Below are 21,415 nucleotides of genomic sequence, written 5' to 3'. Positions count from 1 at the left end.
ATCTGCCACTCGCAAAGGCATTGGCGAGTCTATGGGGTACTGCTCGAGTCGACGGCACGTGATAAGAGCCGCCGGATGGACTCTGCTTATGCAATGACTGAGTCAGCCGCTCTGGGCTTCAACCCTACAGAGAGACCAGGCAGCATCCGGCAGTGCTGGGCATCGTTCCATGGCAGGTGCGACGGGCGCTCGTCATGTCTTGTCCTTCGGGTGATAAAAAATATTGGGCATTATTTAGCTTTTTCTCGAACATTACCGGGTGGTCAACTCAGAATCTACGGATGGAGTGCCTAGGCATAGATGTTATATGTTTCAAGTATTGTAGGTAGTTTTCGTGGTAGAAAAGCTATATCCTGCTGTACCGATTGGATAAATCAGGTCTCAGGCGGTCACGATCATGATCAGGGTCTGCATTACATGTGGTTTGGCTCGAGTTATGCAGGTCGGTGAAAAGACACGAGCTGAAGCTGGGCGTTGTCGTGGACCGGCGTGACTTGCCCCGTGATGTAGACCCCGGTTGCCCCGAGAAACGTGGAGCCGTAAACATCAACCTTCATTCCTTCCAGACCCAAGGATAGATATGCTCAACTCCACCAAGTCCAGCTCGACTGTGCTGTTCTGCCCAATCTTTCCGCAATTTGCGGTTTTCTTTTCAATATCCCGGGGATATTTTGGGCATCGGGTTCTGCCTACGTTACGTTGAAATAGCCTTGCTTTTTGAGCCTCGATTCTGCTTTCTTTTCCTTATCTCCTACTGCTCGCTTCTTGGATTTTTCTTTTCAACTGCTCCTTCTTCGCGGTGATCAAACGAGCAAAGGCTGGCCGAGGCTCGACCAACATTGACACAATATAATCTACCCACATGCCGGGAACAGTTGCGGATGGGCCAACCGTGGCCATGTCCTGTATGACCTCTTCCCACTGTGTTCAGAAATGCAAACATTGCTAACCAGCTGTAACTCGACTAGTTGCCAATAACTTCTGGGGAAAGGATGATGCCGGTGTTGGGCCTATGCTAGATCGGATGCATGGTTCTAAAGTCTCCTGCGACGAGTTAAAAACATTCTACAACAGTGCGTTCACTTCGTTCATAACCCACCCCCCCCCCCCCCCCCTGCGAAAACGACACTCCTCTAACTGGATGGACAGTTCGGGCTGCTATCGAAGAAGAATATGCACGAAAGCTTCTGGCGCTTTGTCGCAAATCGCTTGGATCTTGTGAAACCGGCTCGCTCCGTTCATCCTTTGACGTGATGCGCGGCGAAACGGAAGCCATTGCGAAGTCCCACGCCGCTATCGCCGTCCAGATGAAGCGAGAGCTGGAAGAGCCTTTGATAGCCTTCGCCGGTGGATCGAAAGAGAGGAGGAAAATCATCCAGACAGGAATTGAACGGTTGCTGAAAACCAAGATTAACCAGACTCAATCAGTAAATAAGGTAAGTTGGTTAGAATTGGTGCCCCATGAGAGGGAACATAGACTAACTGCCCCATAGACCCGAGATCGCTATGAGCAGGATTGCCTAAGAATCAAAGGGTACCTTGCACAAGGACACATGGTAATGGGACAAGAAGAGCGCAAGAACAAAGCAAAACTCGAGAAAACACAGATACAGCTTGCTTCTAGTAGCAGCGAGTACGAAACCGCCATCAAGATTCTCGAAGAGACTACCGGGCGTTGGAACAAGGAGTGGAAGTCTGCCTGTGATGTAAGCTTCACCAGACACACGCAACAACCCTAGGCAGTAAAACTGACTCGTCGCCAGAAATTCCAAGATCTCGAGGAGGAAAGACTTGACTTTACGAAGAGCAGCCTGTGGACATATGCAAACATTGCGTCCACAGTCTGCGTTAGCGACGATGCTGTGAGTTAAGAGACTTCTCTGTCATCTAATCTGCGGGAAATCGTGCTAACCCTTTCCTAGTCCTGCGAGAAGGTGCGCCTTTCGTTGGAAAATTGCGAGGTCGAAAAAGACATTGTCCATTTCATCAAAGAGAAGGGAACAGGCCAGGATATCCCGGACCCTCCACGTTTTATTAACTTCTGCCGCGGAGATATCAATGACTCAAGCTCGGAAGTGTCCGAAGAAGATGGATATTCTGTGGCCCAGTTCCAACGCACCATCAATCCGGCGTTCCGCAGTTCCTCGCCCCAGCCGTCGACTTACGAATCTCATCACGACCCACAGTCCGATCTCGCTGCTAAGATGGGCCACAATGAGCCACCGACTCCCTCTAGCAGAGAGACTACCGTCACTCCACAGAGACCAATGCAGCCACCACAAATGCAGCCACCACCAACGCAGCAGCCGCCCCCATTGGATCTTCGTCGGGGTGGCCACCCTCCTCCCAACTATGACCCGAACCAGCACGGTGAGATCGGAAAAGTGCCTCATAATGCTTATCCGACAGATGGTATGACGATGTTTTGCAGAACCGGCCCCCCTTCAGAACGTAGTTCAGGAACGAACAGTGGTTACCGCCCCTCGAGCCGCGATTCCCAAAGTGAGGTTTCGAACCCAACGTCGATGTCCAGTCAAGAGCCGCCAAGTGCCAGACAGTCCCCAACCAAGCCTATTAATGGCGTGGCCCTTCCGGGTATCAGCAACGAGAAGCAAGTTCAGAAGAAGAGAAGTGCATTCTTCAGCAACAGTCCGTTCCGCCGCAAGAGCCGTCACGATAAAGATCGGAACTCTGGTTCAGCACAGCCGCCTTCACGCGGTGGTACATGGGATTCGAAGCCGTCGAGTCCGGTGAAGGCTCCGCAGCCGCAACCGCAGCCACAACCGCAGCCAGCGCAACCGATCATCGTGCCTGACAACGTCCGGTCATCTGGAAGTGAGGAGCCAGTGGACCCTAGGGCTAACTTCCAACTGAATGTTGGGAACAATGTATTCGATGTGGAGTCCCCGGACAGGAGCAGGTCCAAGAAGGCATCACAGACCGCCTCTAAGGGCACGGAAGACGAACTGGATCCCATTGCGCGCGCTCTAGCAGACCTCAAGACAACCGGAAAGCCTGCGAGCACTCGCGTGTCCGCTGATAGATATCATGGAATTGCCACACCGGTGCCTTCCGCGCCTGCGGCCAACTATACTAGTGCCTCCGTGGCCACGCCACCCCCGGCGTATAATGATCCCACGGTGAAACGTCTTGATGCCCCACAGCCAGCTTTCACTTCGGCACAAATGCAAAAGACAACAAAAAGATACACTGGACAGGCCCAGGGCATGCTTCGCGGATCTGGCAACAATGCCGGCTCCTCGAATCCCCCAAGCAGACAGTCTCAAGAGGCTCCACGTGCAAGATCACCGGCACCTAGACGAAGCGCCAGCCCTCAGCCGAGCCCTCGTGTTGACACGCGCATGAGCCAGTACAGCAGAGGCGCAAGCCCAGCACCCAGCTCGCGCTCGCACCAGTCGAGTATGAAGAACCGCTATAGCCAGTCGCCTACGGTCTCAACACCGCCTCAACGCCCTGCCGATACGACTTACTCCCCACATGAGTACAGCAAGCCAATTTCACGAGCCGCATCCCCCCAGCCCCAGTTCAGGCAGCAAGCTCGGCCATCCAGTGCTGGTGGAATGGAGCTGCAGTTGTCAGGAAGCCCCGTTGACATGTACGGCGGCGGCCACGATGGATACGCTTCCCCCCGGCGGGAACCCAGCAGACCGATGTCCTATTATGGCGATGGGGGAAGCCAAAGGAGTCGGTCCCGGAGCAGAGCTATGGCTGTCGCCGATCCTGGAAGACAGTTCAGTCGTGACGGTCGTCCGATCTTGCATTTCGGTAAGCCCACACCATTTACTATACCCACTTATTGGAACAATTCCAACCTAACAGATTGCACCCTGCAGCTCGAGCCATGTACAGTTATACCGCCGCGATCCCGGAAGAATTGGGTTTCACCAAAGGTGACGTCCTGTCAGTCATCCGACTTCAAGATGATGGCTGGTGGGAAGCTGAAATCACCACCAGCCGCAGCCGCCCTGGCTTGGTGCCTAGCAACTATCTGCAAATCATTTAAATTATACCCCTTTATCATCTCATGAACAGCCCATAATCAGAAGAGATTCTGCGCTAATTTACGTTGTTCATGATGTAGATACCATTTATGTTCATGCTCTTGGAATTTATGTCTCGCGTGTTTCCCATATCATTCATTCCCTGTCTATTGCCCAACCCAAGTGTTTTATGAAACGAGGCTATCCCTGCCCATGTTCTTTCCTTATGCCTTATGAGCCAAGTTTTGTCCATGCTGTCGTTTCCCACGCCTTATTTGGTTGTGTAATTTCCCCTTCCACGTTTGTCCAGTTAATACTCTCCTTTACGCTGCCTCCGAGGTTGTTGATCTTCCCTGAATTATGACCCCTGGCTGAACTCTGAACCCGAAGTAATATGTTGCCATTTGGTTTCTACACTAGTCTGTCCTTTGTGATTATTCCGATTAATACCAGATTGTTTTGAGCGTTGCCATTGCGCACGGAAACACTGTAGTCATACTTGTAGCAAGGCCCGTTTCGTTCGCATAGATCGAGAGCAAGTAGCATGTCATATTCCCTGGCAGATGACAATCCATCATGACCAGTACCGTATGTCTTTACGCATAGATATTGCCGCTCATAATGATATGACCCAAGTAAGCCGTTCCTACTCCTAAAGCAAGTAAGCAAGTACAGATCGAAAAGGAGATAAATCAGGTAAACAAGAAAGCAGTTCCATCTATCAACCAGCATCGAACTCCCTTTACTAAGCCGCTCAACCCACCAATTTCAACATTTTCACCCCCAAATGAAACCCAATCAACTCAACCTTCTATCACACTCAATGAACCACTCAACCAGTTAAACAATCTGTCAATCCGCCCTCTCACACCCCTCCACCATACACTTAAACCCCACAGGGGATCGGAGTTCCTTGACCTTTGCAAAGATACAGTACGGCTGGCTGCAGGCCTGGAACCCCGTTTTGGCAATAGCGATCTCGATATCCGTGATGGAGAGTATGACGGTCTGCCGCTGCTGCGCTACCTCCAGGCTTTGCTGCTGGGTTGTTGCGGTGTCTCGGTGACTGATGGGTTCAGGCAGCGGTAGGGCGAGACGAGCGAGACGGCAGGATAAGAGGACGTGGTCGTTTTTGTGGCCGCAGGTGTTAAGGACGCGTTGGACCTGGCACATCTCTCTTGCTCTTTCGAGGGGTAGTGGTGATAGTGGTTCTTGTGGGTAAGGTATGGTTTAGGTCTTAGGCTGGGGGCGGTTGGTCGAGGGTAGTGTGGTGTGTGGGGGGAGGCTTTGGGGATATATCGAGTATATTAGGCTAGGAAGAAGGAAAGAAGAGGTTTATTGATGCGTTGGTGTTGGTAAAAGAGGATATGCAGGCCATGAAGAAAGCTCGGTGCTGGGCTAGATGAGGAAGTAATAACCATCGGCGAGAGAAATGACGAACGGGGAGGAAGTGAATCAGTTTAGAGTCGTAGCCTAGATTATGAACGGAAGAGTGAATGGACGGCGATGCGATTTCTCGGCAAGTGTGAAACGAGCTTGGTGCAATCAGTGCAGGTGTGACGGGTCTTGAAATTAGTACAGAGTTCAGTAGTTGTAGAATACACTATGCATATATATACATCAATCAGATTGCTAGATCGCAGACGAAGCAGAGTAGGATCGAAACAAAAATTGCTAAGATACAGCAAACAATAGCAACGAAAAGACGAATTGAAAGCCCGGATTGGCCCAGGGACAACAATGATGGGTATGCGTTGATAGATATGAATTCGCACAAATAAGCTCTTCAAACTTGCCACTTTGTGAATATCTCTCCGCCTAGTCAAGGCTTGCTTTATTAGGCAAAATAAAAGGAAGGTAAACCAGACCTAAGTCAACATAGGAAATGCGCCGAAGATGCACGGAGAGCGAGAAGGAAATTATTCGTCGTCCACAAAGGAATTGGCCAGCCGTCCAAAGATGGGAACCTCGTAATGATCGAGCGTGTCCACTGCGTCTTGATTAGATCTTCTTGCGGAACAGCTCTTCTGGAAACCAGACTTACCATCGCGGTAGGCACGCATGCTAAGAAAGCCAATGAGAGCCAAGTCGCAGATAAGCAACGTCCATGATAGGAAGCTCGACCAGGAGAATATTAAATGAATGATCTGGAGTGCGGGTGCAATGAGTAAGATAGCTGTTCTGAGGGCCTCGTGAAGTTGCGATGCGACTTACAAACATAACTGTGAAGAGCATACTCGATTGCCATGCATGGAAGCTACAGGAAGTCAATATACACCGTATATGAAAAATCTCATTGGCACAATCGCTGCCCGACGCAGATCTACCTACCGTACGTAATCACTCTTGTGCTCTACCAGGAGAAGAAAGACGCCCCCGGCCGGAGGAAGAAGCAGATATGCCAGCATAGCTTCGAAATCCATGCGCATGGGAAGACTGGTCTCGAAGGCACCAATATTCCAGCGCCCCCCTTCCACATCTGGCCCAAAATCTGTGTTTCCATGCCCGCTGGTTGCGATAGGACCTCCGCCTGCGAAATGGGTGGGAGAGGGCAGTCCGTTTGGCGAGAAACCGGGGATTGGGGGCGAGCCGCGCGGGGATCCGACATTGGGCGATTTGGGGCGATGGGGATCGGGCGAGAAGGCTCGCTCGACCTCTGGCGATTCGTCCTGGTACGGCGCAAAATTCATGATTTGTCGGACGGTCAGAGGGAGGGAGAAGGTAAAGGGACGCGGATGTTGCTTGCATTTGCTTATCGGCCCGCAGCCACTTATCGCGCCATGGCGGTGACGCCTTAGCGCCTGAGGCAGAACCCCCCTTTGGAGTATCGTGTTTACTCTATGTTCTTTTCCGGCGTGTTTGGAACAAACTCTACGACCATTGAAGCTTCACTTCGCTCTCGGTATCTAATAGGGTATCATAATTTGCATTCAGGTTCGTTTCATAAATGAGATCGTACTGTACAGGCCAGAATGGCGGTCTGACGTGTCTTAGAGCTATCTAGGCTCGACCGCGACCGCGCGCCACTCCCGGTCCTCTGGCAATCCCACTGACTGGCCGCCGCGTAGAGGTCATGCTGGATCCCTTCGCAGCGGATGACGTAGTCCTCGACACATTACTGGAGCTGGTGCCAGAGTAGGAAACGCTAGGTGTTCTCCCCAAGCCGCCTGTCCGTACCCTTCCCCGAGTTGTTCCCCGCGTCCCTCTAGTGGTCGTCGACTGCGCTCTTTTCCTTTCCTCCTCTGCCCGACGGGTAGCGGCCTCTCGCTGCTGTTGCAGTTCCCGTTCGCGTCGCTCGGCTGCTTGCTGTCGGAGAGTTTCCTCATTTTCCATGTCGGCGACATCCTGGACAGCGCCTTGCCAGTTCGGGTTGAGGATCAAACGCTGGTTGTGCTCGGTTTGCGCTAGGATGCGAGTCCAGGTGTTCAGTAGGGTAGATGCAGAGTCAACGGTACGAGAAACAGTCTGATTGCATGCATTCGTTAGCGCCACCATCCCCGTAGCCAAAAGAAGATAAGAAAAGAAAAAAGAATCAAGAAGGGGAGGGGGAAAAACAAGATTGACGTACATCCATATTTCCCTTGGCACGATCAAGGCTGCCAAGCAAGCCCTCAATCACTTGGTTGATGTTTCGGACACTTTGTAGCTCATTTCGCAATGCAGCCTCCCGTGCCTCTTCCCGGCCAAAAAGTGTCTCTCCATCGTGAGAGGATCGGGGCGGGGGAGTAGTGCTGGTTTCGTTCGCAGGTTTCGAGAAGATCTCCCGGCGCGTGCGTTGGGACGGCGAATTCCAGAGGTCGTCAGACTCGTTGTCGGAGAGCTGAAGGCTGTCCATTTCTTCTGGCGTGCTGCGAAACGCCATGTTGACACTGGTTAGTCGAGGGGGGTAGATGGTTGGAAATGGGTCGGTCTTCTCCTCTCGGGCACGAAAGCGAGACAGAGAGAGACGAGGACTCCGAGAGTGGTTTGTCCGACACCTCGTCACATGATGGATGCCATGATGAGTAATACTAACTAACTAACTAGTTAGTTACCTATTTCACTAGTTAGTTAGTTACACCGTAACTAGTTAACTAACATTAAAAAGGTTCATCGAATTTCTTGGCTCTTACAAATGACGATGATTGGGACCTAGGGCAATTATCTATTCCTCCCAATCACAAGCATGGCCAATCGCCTCGCCATCTCACGCATCCCAGTGCACCGCCGGATCTCGGTGTCGGCAGAATGAGGATGATACTCGGATGGAAGACTTTCCATGCCAACATAGTCGGTCATGTAAAAGTAAACACCGGCTTCTTTCACAAAGCGTACGCAACCTAGTACAACCGCAAATACGCGGCAGGGTTCAAGGACCGCGCTCCTGACCCCCGCGATGGAGTCCAATGGATCCTTCGGAAAGACACGGTGCCGGGCGGGGGATCCGTCGAGGGTTGCGGAGAAGGTGTGGAGGGCGCCGTCGTTCTTGCTGGTCGAGAGCGTGGTGGTAGGCAGGGCGGATGGCCGGCCAGGCGTGGGATTCCGGGATGGAGAATGCCAGGTTCAGTGTTTTTGGAGCTGGCAGGTGGGAAAGCAGCGCCGCAGTGAAAAGACGTGCGGTGCTTTCGAGCAGCGCTGGCTTGGCGGTGCTGCTCAGGTGGCTGAGAAAGGGCGAATGGACAAGGTACTGCAGGTCGGACTCGGCTCCCTCGGGGGCATTGGTGACGATGAGAAGATCGGCTTGACGAGCAATGTCGAAGGTGGGATCAAGAGACACTCCCCCTACAGCCCCGAGTTCGTCCTCTAACTGTTGGCGGATATCGTCCTCAGACGCTGGATTTGAGGGGGCAGGGGGTACTCATTCGTCCTCGTCCATCGCATAGCGAGGTTGGTCTATACCTCCAGAAGCTTCTAAGAAAATATCAAGCATTACTTTCTGGCCCACATCGATCTGATGTTTCAGACGCTTGATTGACATGTCGAAAGCTTCTGGATACAATTCGTCCTCCTTCTCATGTTTCCGAGTGCTGGGGAAGAAGCGGTTGAAAAGTATGAAGTCGGGCCCTTCCCAGATGGCTGGGATCGGGCTCCCAGTCGGGCGCGACGTATTGCTCGAGGACCACCGGATGACCCTGGTGGTCGGCGTAGTGGCGTATCTGCTGCCAGCAGGACTCGTTTTCAGAATTTTCAGACATGGCGACCGTGTCTTGTAGGATGGTTGGAACAACGTGAGACGAATAATAATCAACTATAGTAGCGGGCGGACTCCTGATCCAGTTAGGATCTACACACATACATCTACGGTGTACTCGTATAACGTTGAAAAGCCAGAAAACTTGATGAGGGCACACCCAACTATCTCTCCATCTCCGGCGCAAATTCTTTCATATGGAATATGTGATTTCCTATCACAGCCCCTTCCACATCCACAGTGAGCTTCAAGGTGTACGGATCTGGACCCAGGGCTGTGCGAACGACAGCTGGTATGTTATTCTGCCCGGGAGGTATGTCTGCTGAGGAGACTCTAAAGACGTCGGCGATGTGAACGTCTGCTGCGGTCAGTAAACAACGACAGCGCACGACCCACGAAAGGCAGATCTGCTCACTAGGGTCATCAATGTATTCCGGGCCGGTCGGCAAGTCGCAGGTGTAGATGGCCACTGATTTGGTCAGTGTAGAGACGGTATGAGGTATCTCAATCTCTGTCTCGTGGTAGAAATCTGGTTCATATAGGCCGTGCTGTGGAGCCACCGTCTTAGTTCAGTATGGCACCCTTAATAACAAAGAATTCAGACCTACCTTCCTTACGACCTACTCTACGGGGTCCATGTTGTTGGGGGTGGTGGCTTCACCAAGAGGCCTTCTTCTAAAGCCGTAGAAACTGGGGCTTCTTTGCAATTCGGGACCTTGTTCCAACCCATAATGAACAAGTCCGCGCGCCACAGCCAACTCACTAAAGTGACGATGAAGTACCCGTTTGTCATATGTAGGCCGATGTGGATTGGAGTAGATCTTACGGATCCGATGGCGTGACAAACTCTAGCTTGGTCATATTGAAGGAGTCCGACAGCATCTGCTGGACATAAGGGGATGAGCTGAGCCCCCCTATAAGGACGATTTTCTGAACTTCCGTCAGTTGAGACATTTTGCTGGGTAGTATCACGAGTACCATACATTCGCGTAAAGATAATGCTGATTCGTGATTTCCTTTAGCTGGTGTCCAATCAGATCGATTATCTTATGGACAACGGTTGAAAGAGATCACGGATGGTGTTGGGTGGAAGAATGGCATCATCAGTAATTCTTTCGAGTAAACCCTTGATGTGAGTCTCAAGCTCCTCAACTACCTGGCTCGTGGTGGTTCCGTCAAATTTGGTCTTCACGTCTTCAAAAATCTCCATAAGCTCACTTCTTTGTCCTTTGAACGAGGAGGGCAATGACTCCCGATCACCACCAATGGCTTCTGATAACATCGAGTAGAATTTCTTATCAATTTCTGTTCCGCCACATTCATAGCCTAGAAAATCATGGTCAATACTCACTGTCTCTAACCAATTCCGGACAAGAGAATGGGATGACCAACCTCTTAGGTCGCTAATGCTACGGATATTGAAGGGATCTATGCTGGCGACGAAATAACTAGTAAAGCCCTAGAACGTGATAGTCAGGCTTCTTCCCGTTGACAAGAAACAATCAAATAGAAAAAGAAACAGTCCCTACCACTGTTCCCCCGCCCAGATCACATATCAGCACTATATCCTTATCCTAGTATGATAAACCGGAATATGCTGTTAAAGGGTCGACTTACCTTGAAGTGAGGCCTATGCTCCTTGAACACAACTTTAGCCGCTGCGCTGGGTTCTGGGACTGTGAATACTTTATCACAAATCCGCTTTCCAAACCCGGCTCTCTTGAGGACACGATCTTTGAATAAATCCCTATCGTCTTCGGACCACATTACGGGGCAGCCAAAATAGAAATTTATTCTTATTTTGTTCAAGGTAATATCCACCTTACTACGCAAATGGTTCATGACGTGCTTGTGGAGCAGCTTCAGAAGTTGCCTCACAACAACCTCTGCGTTCTTGGCCTCAGGAAGGTGAAATATCTCATCGGTCGAGCCAGCCCGCTTTATATCATTCAATTCACGGTTCCCAGGGTCTGGATAAAGCAGGAGTTTTGTCCATGAGGAATCCAGCTGGTATGGCTCTACTTCATACCCCCATTTTGGATCTTTGAAGCCCTGTTGAGGATTATCCTCAGGATACGCGATGCGAGATGGTGTTTTGTTGGAGGATCGGTTTGGTGAGAATTTTGAAATAACATGAACGGTTGTCTCGGTTGAATAAGCCCAGGCAACACATGCCAAAAATCTGCTTAGTACAACTGAGATAATGGAGAAAAATATGAAGGTAAGAATGTACTTGTGATTGTGGTGCCGTAATCCACGCCCACAATGATATCGTAGATAGGCTGGTAGTCCATAATGTTCTCTGTGAAAAAGAATGACGGTGTAAGAGGTTTCCTTGAATCTGAAAACTTTTCTATGACTTACAATCTCCCTTCTTCATTTTGGAAAAATTCCCGGCTATATGAATGTGAATGCCTTCGTCCTTGCCCCTTTTGGGCCTCAATCCTTATAGGCCATAATGCATGTATCAGAAGGACTTCTCATCCTACAGCAAACACGGACTCTGAGAAACGAGGGTCCAGTATCTGCAGCTTTCCTTTCGCGCTTTAAAATTTTTTTCTTTTTTCTCTCTTTTCTCTTTTCTCTTTTTTCTCTTTTCCCTTTTCTCTTTTCTTTCCCTTCTCCCCCCTTCATTACCTGCAACCCCCACATAGGTGTTTGTTGAGCAAGTCCTAAGTCACCAAGAGAACGGGGAGGAAGATACGAACGAGACCATTCATCAGCAGGAGATGAAGGTTAGCGTGCTGATTTGTCTACAGCTACAAAGACGGTGAGGAAAAGAAATGCTGGTTTCCGTAAGAAGGAGGGGGGGAGGAGGGGAGGCTTGGTGTAACCGGACAAAGAAACCAACCCAGTGGAGGGTATACCTAGTAGGATGTTCACACAGTGGTGAGTCATATCAGCAGGTACTTTTGCCACCTTTGTCTCAAACCATTATTTTCTGACTCCTGACTATTTCCATTTTCTCTGCATTTCCACCATTTCCACTTTCTCACTAAATTTCCCCCGAAAAACCTTGCTCTCGATTGCCTGCACAAAATGGGAAACACCAAACGCAAGCAGCCCGCAAAGCAAAAAAAAAAAAGCAAGCAGGCAGCCCGCAGAGGAAACAACCACCAGGGTATGAAACCAATCCAGAAAGAAAAGTATCCTAACGGCAGCCTCATGATACAAGCGCTGAAGAATTTTTCCATTAGCAAACCCGCTCGAAACGGAAAGTCTGTGTTCAAGAGGAACCCTCTGGGCCGGAGAAGTCTCCTCGACTAGAGAATAACGAAGATGAGCTCACGGCCCAAGAAAAAACAAACTCAGAAAAGGTCCCTAGTATTTCTGAGCCAAAAGCAAATCCTACACCAGATCCGACGGAAGAAAACACCAATTTTGATGGAGAAGGATTGTCCATGGAAGAGCAACTTTACCAGAGACACATGAGATCATATCTTGAAGGCGACATCTTAGGCTGGACCCGAGGGGTGCCCGGTAGTTGGCCCAAGATTTTCTTCAGCCTGCACTGCTCTACGTCAGGATTTTCACGTTCATTTGGAATAAAAATGGAGGATTTCAACAAACTGTCTTAGAAGGACAGACAAGAGATTCTCGAAAGCGTAAAGGGGTAAGTCATTCAAGGAGACGCGGAGGAGATAGCCGCGCAGTTTTCAGGCACCAAGCATCATGTCTTCTCCCATTGCTTGCTGTCTGCGTTTCTCTCAGACTATATACTTCAAACATTTTGGGGGGACAATGCTCCGTTCTGGTGGTTGGAGTCTGACTCGCGGGCCAAAGGTACAGAGAGTGTGCCAACTGCATTTGGAGGACAGCTCAACAGCCTGTACAGGGAGTTCAGCAGAGGTATTTACTCTTTTTCCTACCACTCATGCGTCTGGGTGGGTAGCTAAACCGCATCGTGTAGCTCACTGGCATCTTGCTTATGCTTGGGCAATGATGACCACCCGCCTATCTACCATCACCAATAACATACAAGGCAATGACCATGCCTTTGGAGAGTCTATGAAGGAGCATCGACGGTCTCTTATTCGATCCACCATTCTTCCTGAGCTCCTGTCCAAGAAGACTGTGCAGCTCTTGTTGAAAAACGCCAAGGCCCCTGAAGTTTCGGAAACGCTGCAGAAAGAGCTTGAAAGGCAGGCAGAGAATGCAGTTCTGATGTATTCCTATCCTTTTAGTGTCAGATTCGAAGGAATTGGGCATATGCCATCCGAGTATGTCGATCTCCCTGAGAGCGTGCGGACCGAGTACAAGCATTACTTCAAGGGAAGCGATGACTCGCCATTGCACGGGAAGAAAGTACTGGGAATCAAGCAGCCCGCTATTTATCGACAAGGGGTGCTCGGCTATCCGAACAATGAGGTGCTCATTTCACCAGGACGGATCATTATCGATTGGAATTACCGGGATGGTCGTCATTTAGGACAGTAGGAGGGCCTACAGCAGCTTTTGTCCGGGGATGCTTTGGGAGTGTTGGAAGGGGAAGGAAGGGGAAGGGAGGGAGATTGGCTGGTGTGATTTACATTGTTTATTTGTCGTTACTCTTGAGTCTTGACGTACTATGCTTCTGTTGTGGAACCTGGAGACTAGATTTCTTAGGGCACCGTAAGGCACGAGGCGGGGCTGGGGATGTGGCTTATGTAACAAATGCCGTGGCTGGTCCAACGACAACAACGTCCAGCAAACCGTTCCCGCTATCCCATCCCCCTGCGCAGCCGCCCTTCCTTTCTCTTTCTCAACTTCCCCAATCTCCTTGTTTTTTACTTCACCTCACTGACTATTTGTGCTCTGTGTGATTTCTCCTCCGCCTTAGTAAAAGCGTCTTCATTTCTCCCTTCGTTGGCGCTCTTCTGCCCCTACGACGAACAGACACCATCAACAGGCGTCATGGCGACAACGCCGCCCCCTTCAACATTGCGAATGCCTCCTACACCCCGACATGGGGCCGGTTATGATCAGGACGAACCATACTCTACACGGCACTCAGCCAGACTGGCTAGTCAACGAGCCTCAAGAGAGACCCGCTCCACGCCGCCGCCTCCCAGCTTTCGATCATCGCACGCCTACTCGAGACCAAGAAAGACCAGGGAACAAAATGATGACCTTGACGCATTGTCTCCGCCACGATCCATTTCCGGCTCTCCCCGGAAGTTGAAGTCGGACCGAGTCGCTGATTTCACCACGGCGCATTCACAGCGCGAAGTCTCCGAACTGGACAAATCGGATCCTTTCAATACCTCCGAGTCGTCTTCCACCAACAATCATCGTCAGTCATCTCGAGCGATTGTGACAGAAGGGATGTTACCCACTCCCGCCAAAACGCCTCGGAAAAAAGCCGTCGGTGACGCTGGTTCGATTGCACGAACCCTTTTCCCTCAACACCCCCCGCCGAGTTCTACGCGTGGCAGGAAAGGCAAGAAACATACCGGATTTTCGCTAGACAGCTTCAATGAAGACAATGCCCAAAACGGTTCCCAGATTCAAATATACACCGACTCTCGTGACCGCATACCGGAACTAGATGCAAGCGAGGAGAATCCATTCAACAATAAGCCCGCCAAAAGTGATCCTCATACGCGAACCTCAAGGCGTCTGGAAGGTCGCATGGAGCGCGATAAAGATGTTAACGAATCTGTGAAACGACGCGATGGCATGGTCTACGTCTTGTGAGTTTCTCGTCACTTCCCATCTCTCTACCTCTCTCTTCCCTGTCAACCAAAGCTAATAGTGGTCACAGCCGCGGCAAAAAAATGTTTCGAAAATTCAATGATACACTCGATAGTGATGGAGAAGACGATGATACCGATGATGATCTGGGTCTACTTTCAGCTCGCCCCGATCTCATCGACCCGTCTTCTTCCCCTCGCGTTCGGCCTCTGACTCGCTCCTCCATCAAACCTCGTGTGCTATTCCCCAGTGCGAATGACCGCGCCCCTCGAGAAGAGCCCGCCGAAGACCCGGATGAAGAAGAAGTAGCCACCGATATTGAGGACCAGGCGTTTGCCTCTGAAGTAGCAGATGACCTGGACAACGACGACGTGGAAATGAATCAGCGACCGACCACCCCGGATATGAATCCCGCTTCGCAACCCACCTCGCCTGGCGTTGGGACGATTCGTTCACTGCGTTCTCGATCCAAGCGAGATGATCTCGAGCAAAGCCAGACGCCTGCAATTCCCGAGGCCAAGAAAAAGCGAGCTAGCCCATTTGATGGTTGGTTGCGCAAAAAGCAAACTCCTGCCGGTGCCGCGGTCAAACCCAAAAAGCGAGATGCAGAAGCTGCAAACAGCCCTGGTGGCCCAGCTACCAAAAGGACAAGGGGCAACAGAACCACTGTCTCATAATGAATCTGACGTGGTATTTCTACAGCTATATGCTGCAACGGGTCATGAAGCAAGCTTGTGGTTTTCTTTGGCGGTGTCAATACGCGGCGTCCTGCATCCTGGAATATTTCTCATTTTTCTCATTCTGTTCATTTTCAATTTTCTCTTTGGTTTATTTTTGCTTCTCTTTCCACTATTCTGGAAAGCCAACGCTATCGGTATTCGGTCTTAATTCGTCCGGGCGCTTGATATGAACTATCTTTTCCATCCTTCTTCTGCTCATCAGGAGAAAACAGAAGATCGGCTTCTCTAAAGGAACCTTGGAAAAACGAGCCGCCCGGATAGCATACATAATCGAGGAAGCATTACCAGTGCTACTCGCTCAACTAAACAAAACTTCAATCGGATATATGGCAAAGGCGATGGCGATGGGTATTGGTCGAGGGATGGGCTTTCAATTGGGTTTATTCTATTCCCTGAGTTTGGCTGGCACAGCAATGACCGGGTGGCAATGGCAAGGTCGGAGTTTTTCTGTCTCTTTCGTTTTTTTTATCTCTTTTCTTCGGCGCGATTTGTTGCTGAGGCGTTCCTTTCCTGGAACCATCGGGCCTTCTTCCTATCTTATCTGTTTCCTTCGGTCGAATTGGTTCAGTTCCCCTTTAGTTTTTAGCTTAGCTTAGTTTAAGTAAGTCTAGATATCCAACTCCAAATGAAATCGAGATCTTAATAATTATCTCTTTGGTGCCTGTTAATTTGCTGGTCTTTTGGTATTCCGGCCTTATCTTGTCTTGTTTGTGGTGGTATATCAGTGATAGAGATTGAAATATATAAAGGTCTCCGGCTCTGTCCATAAACTAATTCGTTAGGTTCCCTTCCATTGCCCGTTTCGCTGGTCGCTTTTTACTCTACCAGTTCGCCACGGAGCCCATGTCCATATCTTCTCTCTTTTTCTAGGTCTTGAAGGTTATACTTTAGCTATGCCGACGGGTGATAAAACAATGGAATTACCGGAAAGAGACAATCAAAAACAGAAGAATTATACTCCATAGTCCGGCTAGAAGTAAATACATCTTATGCATACACGCAAAAGGAGAGCTCTCTCCCACCCTCTCGCCTTTTCGTTAAAGGAAGAGGAACAAAACAAAACAGATTAAAAGACGCCATAAGCTCCATAAGATATAATCAATAATACATATAATGAATCACAATAAAGTCCACCAAATTCAGGGGTAAAGGGAAAGGAATGGAACTTCAATAGGGAAATAGTGAGTGTGAGTGTCGGCCGTGCACGAGAAAAAGGTATTTCGTAACAACATAATGGTGGGTTGTCTCTATTTTAAGACGTTCCTTTCTGTCTTGGTTTGTCCAAAAGGTGAAATCACCAGCTCTTTTTTGCTTCTTTGTTTTTCTTTAAATCGTGACCATGCTACATTTCATTTCCAATGCGTATTAAACGAAATCGCAACACCAGCTGGGAAGGAGTGGTGGAGGGGAGGAAGATAAAGGAGAGGGAATGATTGGATTATGACAGAAGGAAAGAGTTTTTTCGAAGATGCAATTGTGGTAGCATGTCAACCTCACTGCCACATTTCTCTAGATAATCTCTAGCTCGTCATCGTCATCGTCGTCATAAGTACGTTGGGCTACGGCTTCGGACTGGCCTCCTAGGCTGTCTCTGCCAGCTTCTTTGATGCCCTTGGCCGTTATAAACCGAGTCTTTTTCACGCCGCTGCCATGCGGTCGATCGCCATCGTGGGTGCGTTTCAACGGTGTCAGTTTCACATTGTCCGCTCTGCGCATCCCCATCAGGCCGAGGTTGTAGGCTTGTTGACTACCGGTCGACTTAGCCTTGTCCTGTGAGGATTTTTCTGGCTGCTGCGATGGATTGTTTTCCGCGTTGCGGACACGCATGTATTCAGATCCTATTCCGGGGCCACGAGAAGTGGAAAGCTTCTTCGTAATTTCTCGTTCTCGTTTCTGTTCCACAAGGCGTTTGCGGAATCTCTCTTCTTTGCTCTCCGCGCCACGGCCCATCATGCCCGCGGCTAAGAAAGGGTCATCATAGTCAGCATCGATCAGGCTAGCCGCAGATTGCCCTGGATGTCTATGGGCAAAGGCATGGCTATTCTCGTTTCTCAATTTGGGTGCCGGTGCAACGTAGTATGTTGACTGAGTTTGGAAGTCATATTGGGCGCCATTGGGTTTCAGTCCATTCCTGTTGCCAGCACCTGCACCCGATCCTCCTCGTTTTCCTCCACCCCAGAAACCAGTCCGCGTGCCCGAGCTCCCCCCGGGGCCGAACATGCCGGTTCCACCATTGACACCCATGCGTTGGGACTGCGTGCGGCGTACCTGAAGATCAACGTGAAAGTCGCAGAACTCGGTTTTTCGGCCGTCTACCCACGAATGACAGGTCTTGCCGTCCTTCCTGACAGCCTTACAGAACCCGATGTCCTGCGCATAGCCTACCTCTAATACTGTGTCATCGGAAGATGAAAGCGCGAGGCTGAACTTGTTTGTGTCAAGTTTGTTTCGAGGGGGTGGCATGATAGTAGGGTTCAGAATGGCCACAACGATGCCCTCTGAGAGTCTGTAATAACGCGGAAACGCAGTGTCGAAAAGGAAAAGATCGATGCTCCATTTAAGGTCGGTCAGTGTGATGACCATGTAGCGCTGTGAGTTATTCAGTCCGTCATCGAAGGGATCGGCCTCTTTCGCAGAGACGTTTTTCGACTCTTTCTTTTCTTTGGGGTCTGATTTGGAAGCCACAATGCCAAATACAACGAAGTCACCGTCGACATTGTCTGGTAACTCGAACGCAGGGCCTTTCACCATCCGAAGAAGGTCTGGGATTTGCAGAACCTTCTTGTCGGAGAGGGTTCGAGACAGGAATGAATGAGGTAAAATGCGGTTAGAAAGATGTAGGGAAGAGAATGCTTCGAATTTCGACGCATCGGGCGCCTTCTCCAGCGAGTCTTTCTCGTTCCCATGCTCAAAGGAGGTAGCCTGTGATGAGCCATCTGGTAGCGCAAAGGCGCCTGATTCGGAATTGTGGTTACGCCTGTGGAATTGAGTCCTTGATACCGTGGAATCGGCGCCTCCACCGATTTTATGTGCACTGGGCGCAGTGAGGCTTCTTTTCAGGGCTGGCGGTTTGCGCTCGTGGTATGACCGTAGAACATCCTCACGGCTAAAGCTTTCAGCATGTCGGTTTCTCGCTGGCGACCGGAGAGGAGATTTTGCTCTGGCCTCGGCAGCGGCTGCCTTAAATCCTTCTACCTCCGTCTTGTCGAATTGAAATGCCGTGCTGCGGTTGATTTGCAGCCTTTCGGCCCGTTCCTTCCGCAGTTTATCAGCCGACCTGCTTTCAGCCATACGTTCGCTGAAGCTCTTGGGTCTGTTTCCGTCTGCGCCGGGAAACGATTGTGTCTGGGATACGGGACCATCTCGACTGCCTAGCCGGCTCGTCGGCCGGCTCGTGGTCTTCGATGGGGGAGGTCGCTTGAGAGACACGTCGCCGCCCTTCCGACCTTTATCAATTCCGAGAATAACTCGCCGGGGGGACACAGGATCAGCCGCAGGAGCTAGTCGTCTTGTTGGGGAAAGCGGGACCTGAACCTCATCGGGTGGGAATCTCGTGTTCTGGCTCTTTGAGTCCAAGTCGTGGGTCCGTGATGAGAAACTCGAGGCCGGTCGGGGAAAAGGCTCGTCATCCTCGTGGGAATCTAGTCCCGGCGCAGAAGACTTTCCGCGGCTCTTTTGAAGTTGCTTCAGCTTTAATCGCGCTTGGATGGCCGCTAATTTTAATTGTAAAGTCTCCTCGTCTTCATCTTCGTCAAGGTCTTCTACTCCATCCTCCAGGAGGCGGTCTGTCTTGCTTCGGAGGTTTGGCGTGGTGTTTGAATGTTTCAACGGCGACCCGAAGGCTTCCCCGCGGCGTTGCATGTCCTGAAACTTCCTGCGACCGCTCGGGGAGCTGAGAAGAGCCTCCCGAGGGGATTTGGGCGGCCACGAGGTCTCGACCACTGCGACGCGATGAGATTGGGGTCAGTCAACGGTCGGAGCCAAGGAGATCGGGGGTGTCCGTACTCACTGCTGACCATCGCTCGTCGGTTGTGTTAATGCCAATGCCGCTTTTATCTTAGCTTAGTTTCGACTCGGGTCGGAGTGTTATACAGGGCGGGCCATGATCGCAGGGATGCGGGGAAGGGGGATTCAATAAGCGACAAGGCGACTGTTGTTATGGAGGTCCTTGAGGATTGGATGATGGGCGGATTCTCGGCGCTCTTCAGGCAAGGGCGACAAGTTCTCCCTGATTGGCTGCGGGGAAGCGCGTGTCGCGTGGGGCGGAACGCGTCAAGTGCGCCTGTCTCCTTCTCTTCCTTCCCCCATCCACATCGTGTGTCTATCCCATCGACCCTCAATTGACCATGCGCACTCGTTCGACAGCCCCCGCAGACCAGACTGCCCCCGAATCGGCTCCAGAACAACTTCACCCTCCGCCCCCGACAGCCGAGCGGCCCAGCAAGACCTTTATCCTCCCTTCAGCAGCCACCGACAATGCGCGGCTCCTCCGACTTCCTAACCCGAGAACAGGTGAATTGACCCGGTACTTCTTCTGCCCGAAACTCGGGATCCACGAATTCACGGCCGTCGCCGCCCCCTCACACGTCCCGCGCAGTATCCTATTCTCCCATAACCCCGAGAACTCAACAACACCCAGCGACAAAGGTCATGTCGCGCCCACAAAGGGGAGCATCTCGAAGGCGGCGCAGTTGCTCGTCGTCACCCCGATCGACGCAATGTTCTTCATGATACCCATTCTATCGTCTTCTTCCAAGGGTCTCTTCCAACCCCTGGATGACATCCTCGACTCGCAGGACGAGCTCCCCGGGCACATGCGCCATGTGCTCTTCGACGAAACATTCGAGCCGACGCTACAGGCGCGTACGGAAGCTGTTTGCGATTCCGTGGAAGCGGGCGATCAGAAGATGTTCCGGTTCAATGAGAAGAAGCTTCTCGGAGAATTGATCGCCAAGGCCGAGCGCATGGTCGCGCAAGGTCTGCCGAAGAGTCTGGAGGAGCGGTTCGTTCGTCAGGCACTAGCGACTCCGCTGATGGCCGTGAAGCGCGAGAATACGGTGGCCAAGGAAGCCCCGTCGGAGAACAAGGAAAACGAGGCAGGGGACGACGAATCCGAACAACAAAAGGAGACCCCGTCGAAGAGCAACTCAAACTCGAATTCGAATGCGGTCTCGGATGAATCGACCCCCGTGACGGAGTCGCCGCCTGACGAGCCGACGATACCGGAAGATGTAAATCATCTCCTGCGGATATCCACGGCGCTGGCTTTCATGAAAGAATCCTACCTTTCTCCTACCCTGTGCGCCAAGATCGACGAGCTGCTCGCTAGCTCAAACACCCCGATTGATTTCAAGCCCTTGACCGACCACCTGAAGCATATTGCCGATCTTCGCGCCGAGGCATTAGCGTCCCGATCTCTGGGTGACTTCAGCCGCAAACGCACCGCCGAGGACGATGATGCTGCCGAAATACGCGCAGAAAAGAAACGCCGTATGGAAGAAGAGGAGAAGAAGAAGAAGGCGGGAGAATCTCGGGGAGTTAAGGACCTCAAGAAGGTCAATACTACCGGGATGAAGAAGATGAGCGACTTTTTCACTAAGGCCGCTGCCAAAAAGAAGTCTTAGCAGCGGTCATATTGTGCGATGAAAGTGTCAAGATCAACATCAAGTGGCAGACGAGCACTGCTGCTCGATTGAGACGGTATTTAATGAGGCGTTGGGCACCCGCTCGGTACGGCTATGATAATAGATCTTGTCTATACTCGGAGATGCTTACACGCAGGCCATCTCTGGCCAGGACCGTAAGTCAGGGATTGAATGGTCGCCTCCTCG

At 51.0% G+C, this 21,415-nt stretch overlaps 7 protein-coding genes across 7 annotated transcripts; 4 read left to right on the top strand and 3 right to left on the bottom strand.

Moving 5' to 3' along the window:
* Window positions 1-862: 862 nt before the first annotated feature.
* Window positions 863-4,024, top strand: KD926_001038 (formin-binding protein HOF1; the record flags this gene model as incomplete). Its single annotated transcript, XM_053096593.1, has 7 exons — window positions 863-905; window positions 969-1,073; window positions 1,150-1,436; window positions 1,494-1,706; window positions 1,764-1,862; window positions 1,923-3,786; window positions 3,855-4,024. The coding sequence occupies 7 exons, from the start codon at window positions 863-865 to the stop codon at window positions 4,022-4,024; spliced, it is 2,781 nt and encodes a 926-aa protein (XP_052959418.1).
* A 1,896-nt stretch (window positions 4,025-5,920) lies between these two features.
* On the bottom strand, window positions 5,921-6,691 carry KD926_001037 (DUF4870 domain-containing protein; the record flags this gene model as incomplete). Its single annotated transcript, XM_053096592.1, has 4 exons — window positions 5,921-5,991; window positions 6,046-6,148; window positions 6,216-6,258; window positions 6,333-6,691. 4 exons carry the CDS (start codon window positions 6,689-6,691, stop codon window positions 5,921-5,923), a joined length of 576 nt encoding a protein of 191 aa, XP_052959417.1.
* A 310-nt stretch (window positions 6,692-7,001) lies between these two features.
* Window positions 7,002-11,551, bottom strand: KD926_001036 (uncharacterized protein; the record flags this gene model as incomplete). The annotated part of the gene is made up of 10 exons (XM_053096591.1): window positions 7,002-7,466; window positions 7,570-8,015; window positions 8,406-8,813; window positions 8,880-9,139; window positions 9,796-9,933; window positions 9,998-10,129; window positions 10,230-10,497; window positions 10,564-10,630; window positions 10,789-11,366; window positions 11,536-11,551. 10 exons carry the CDS (start codon window positions 11,549-11,551, stop codon window positions 7,002-7,004), a joined length of 2,778 nt encoding a protein of 925 aa, XP_052959416.1.
* Window positions 11,552-13,110: 1,559 nt separating this feature from the next.
* KD926_001035 (uncharacterized protein) lies at window positions 13,111-13,608 on the top strand (the record flags this gene model as incomplete). The annotated part of the gene is made up of 1 exon (XM_053096590.1): window positions 13,111-13,608. One exon carries the CDS (start codon window positions 13,111-13,113, stop codon window positions 13,606-13,608), a length of 498 nt encoding a protein of 165 aa, XP_052959415.1.
* A 489-nt stretch (window positions 13,609-14,097) lies between these two features.
* KD926_001034 (uncharacterized protein) lies at window positions 14,098-15,521 on the top strand (the record flags this gene model as incomplete). Its single annotated transcript, XM_053096589.1, has 2 exons — window positions 14,098-14,843; window positions 14,915-15,521. The coding sequence occupies 2 exons, from the start codon at window positions 14,098-14,100 to the stop codon at window positions 15,519-15,521; spliced, it is 1,353 nt and encodes a 450-aa protein (XP_052959414.1).
* A 1,572-nt stretch (window positions 15,522-17,093) lies between these two features.
* KD926_001033 (Mcm10/DnaG-type zinc finger protein) lies at window positions 17,094-19,603 on the bottom strand (the record flags this gene model as incomplete). The annotated part of the gene is made up of 2 exons (XM_053096588.1): window positions 17,094-19,525; window positions 19,594-19,603. The coding sequence occupies 2 exons, from the start codon at window positions 19,601-19,603 to the stop codon at window positions 17,094-17,096; spliced, it is 2,442 nt and encodes an 813-aa protein (XP_052959413.1).
* A 327-nt stretch (window positions 19,604-19,930) lies between these two features.
* Window positions 19,931-21,208, top strand: KD926_001032 (uncharacterized protein; the record flags this gene model as incomplete). Its single annotated transcript, XM_053096587.1, has 1 exon — window positions 19,931-21,208. One exon carries the CDS (start codon window positions 19,931-19,933, stop codon window positions 21,206-21,208), a length of 1,278 nt encoding a protein of 425 aa, XP_052959412.1.
* Between the last annotated feature and the right edge of the window lie 207 nt (window positions 21,209-21,415).

The sequence above is a fragment of the Aspergillus affinis genome, assembly GCF_023601865.1.
Source record: "Aspergillus affinis strain CMG 70 chromosome Unknown NODE_11_length_483380_cov_85_280398, whole genome shotgun sequence".
Classification (NCBI taxonomy): Eukaryota; Fungi; Ascomycota; class Eurotiomycetes; order Eurotiales; family Aspergillaceae; genus Aspergillus; species Aspergillus affinis.
Note: the sequence above shows the minus strand (reverse complement) of the source record. Positions and strands in the feature narration are given on the sequence as shown.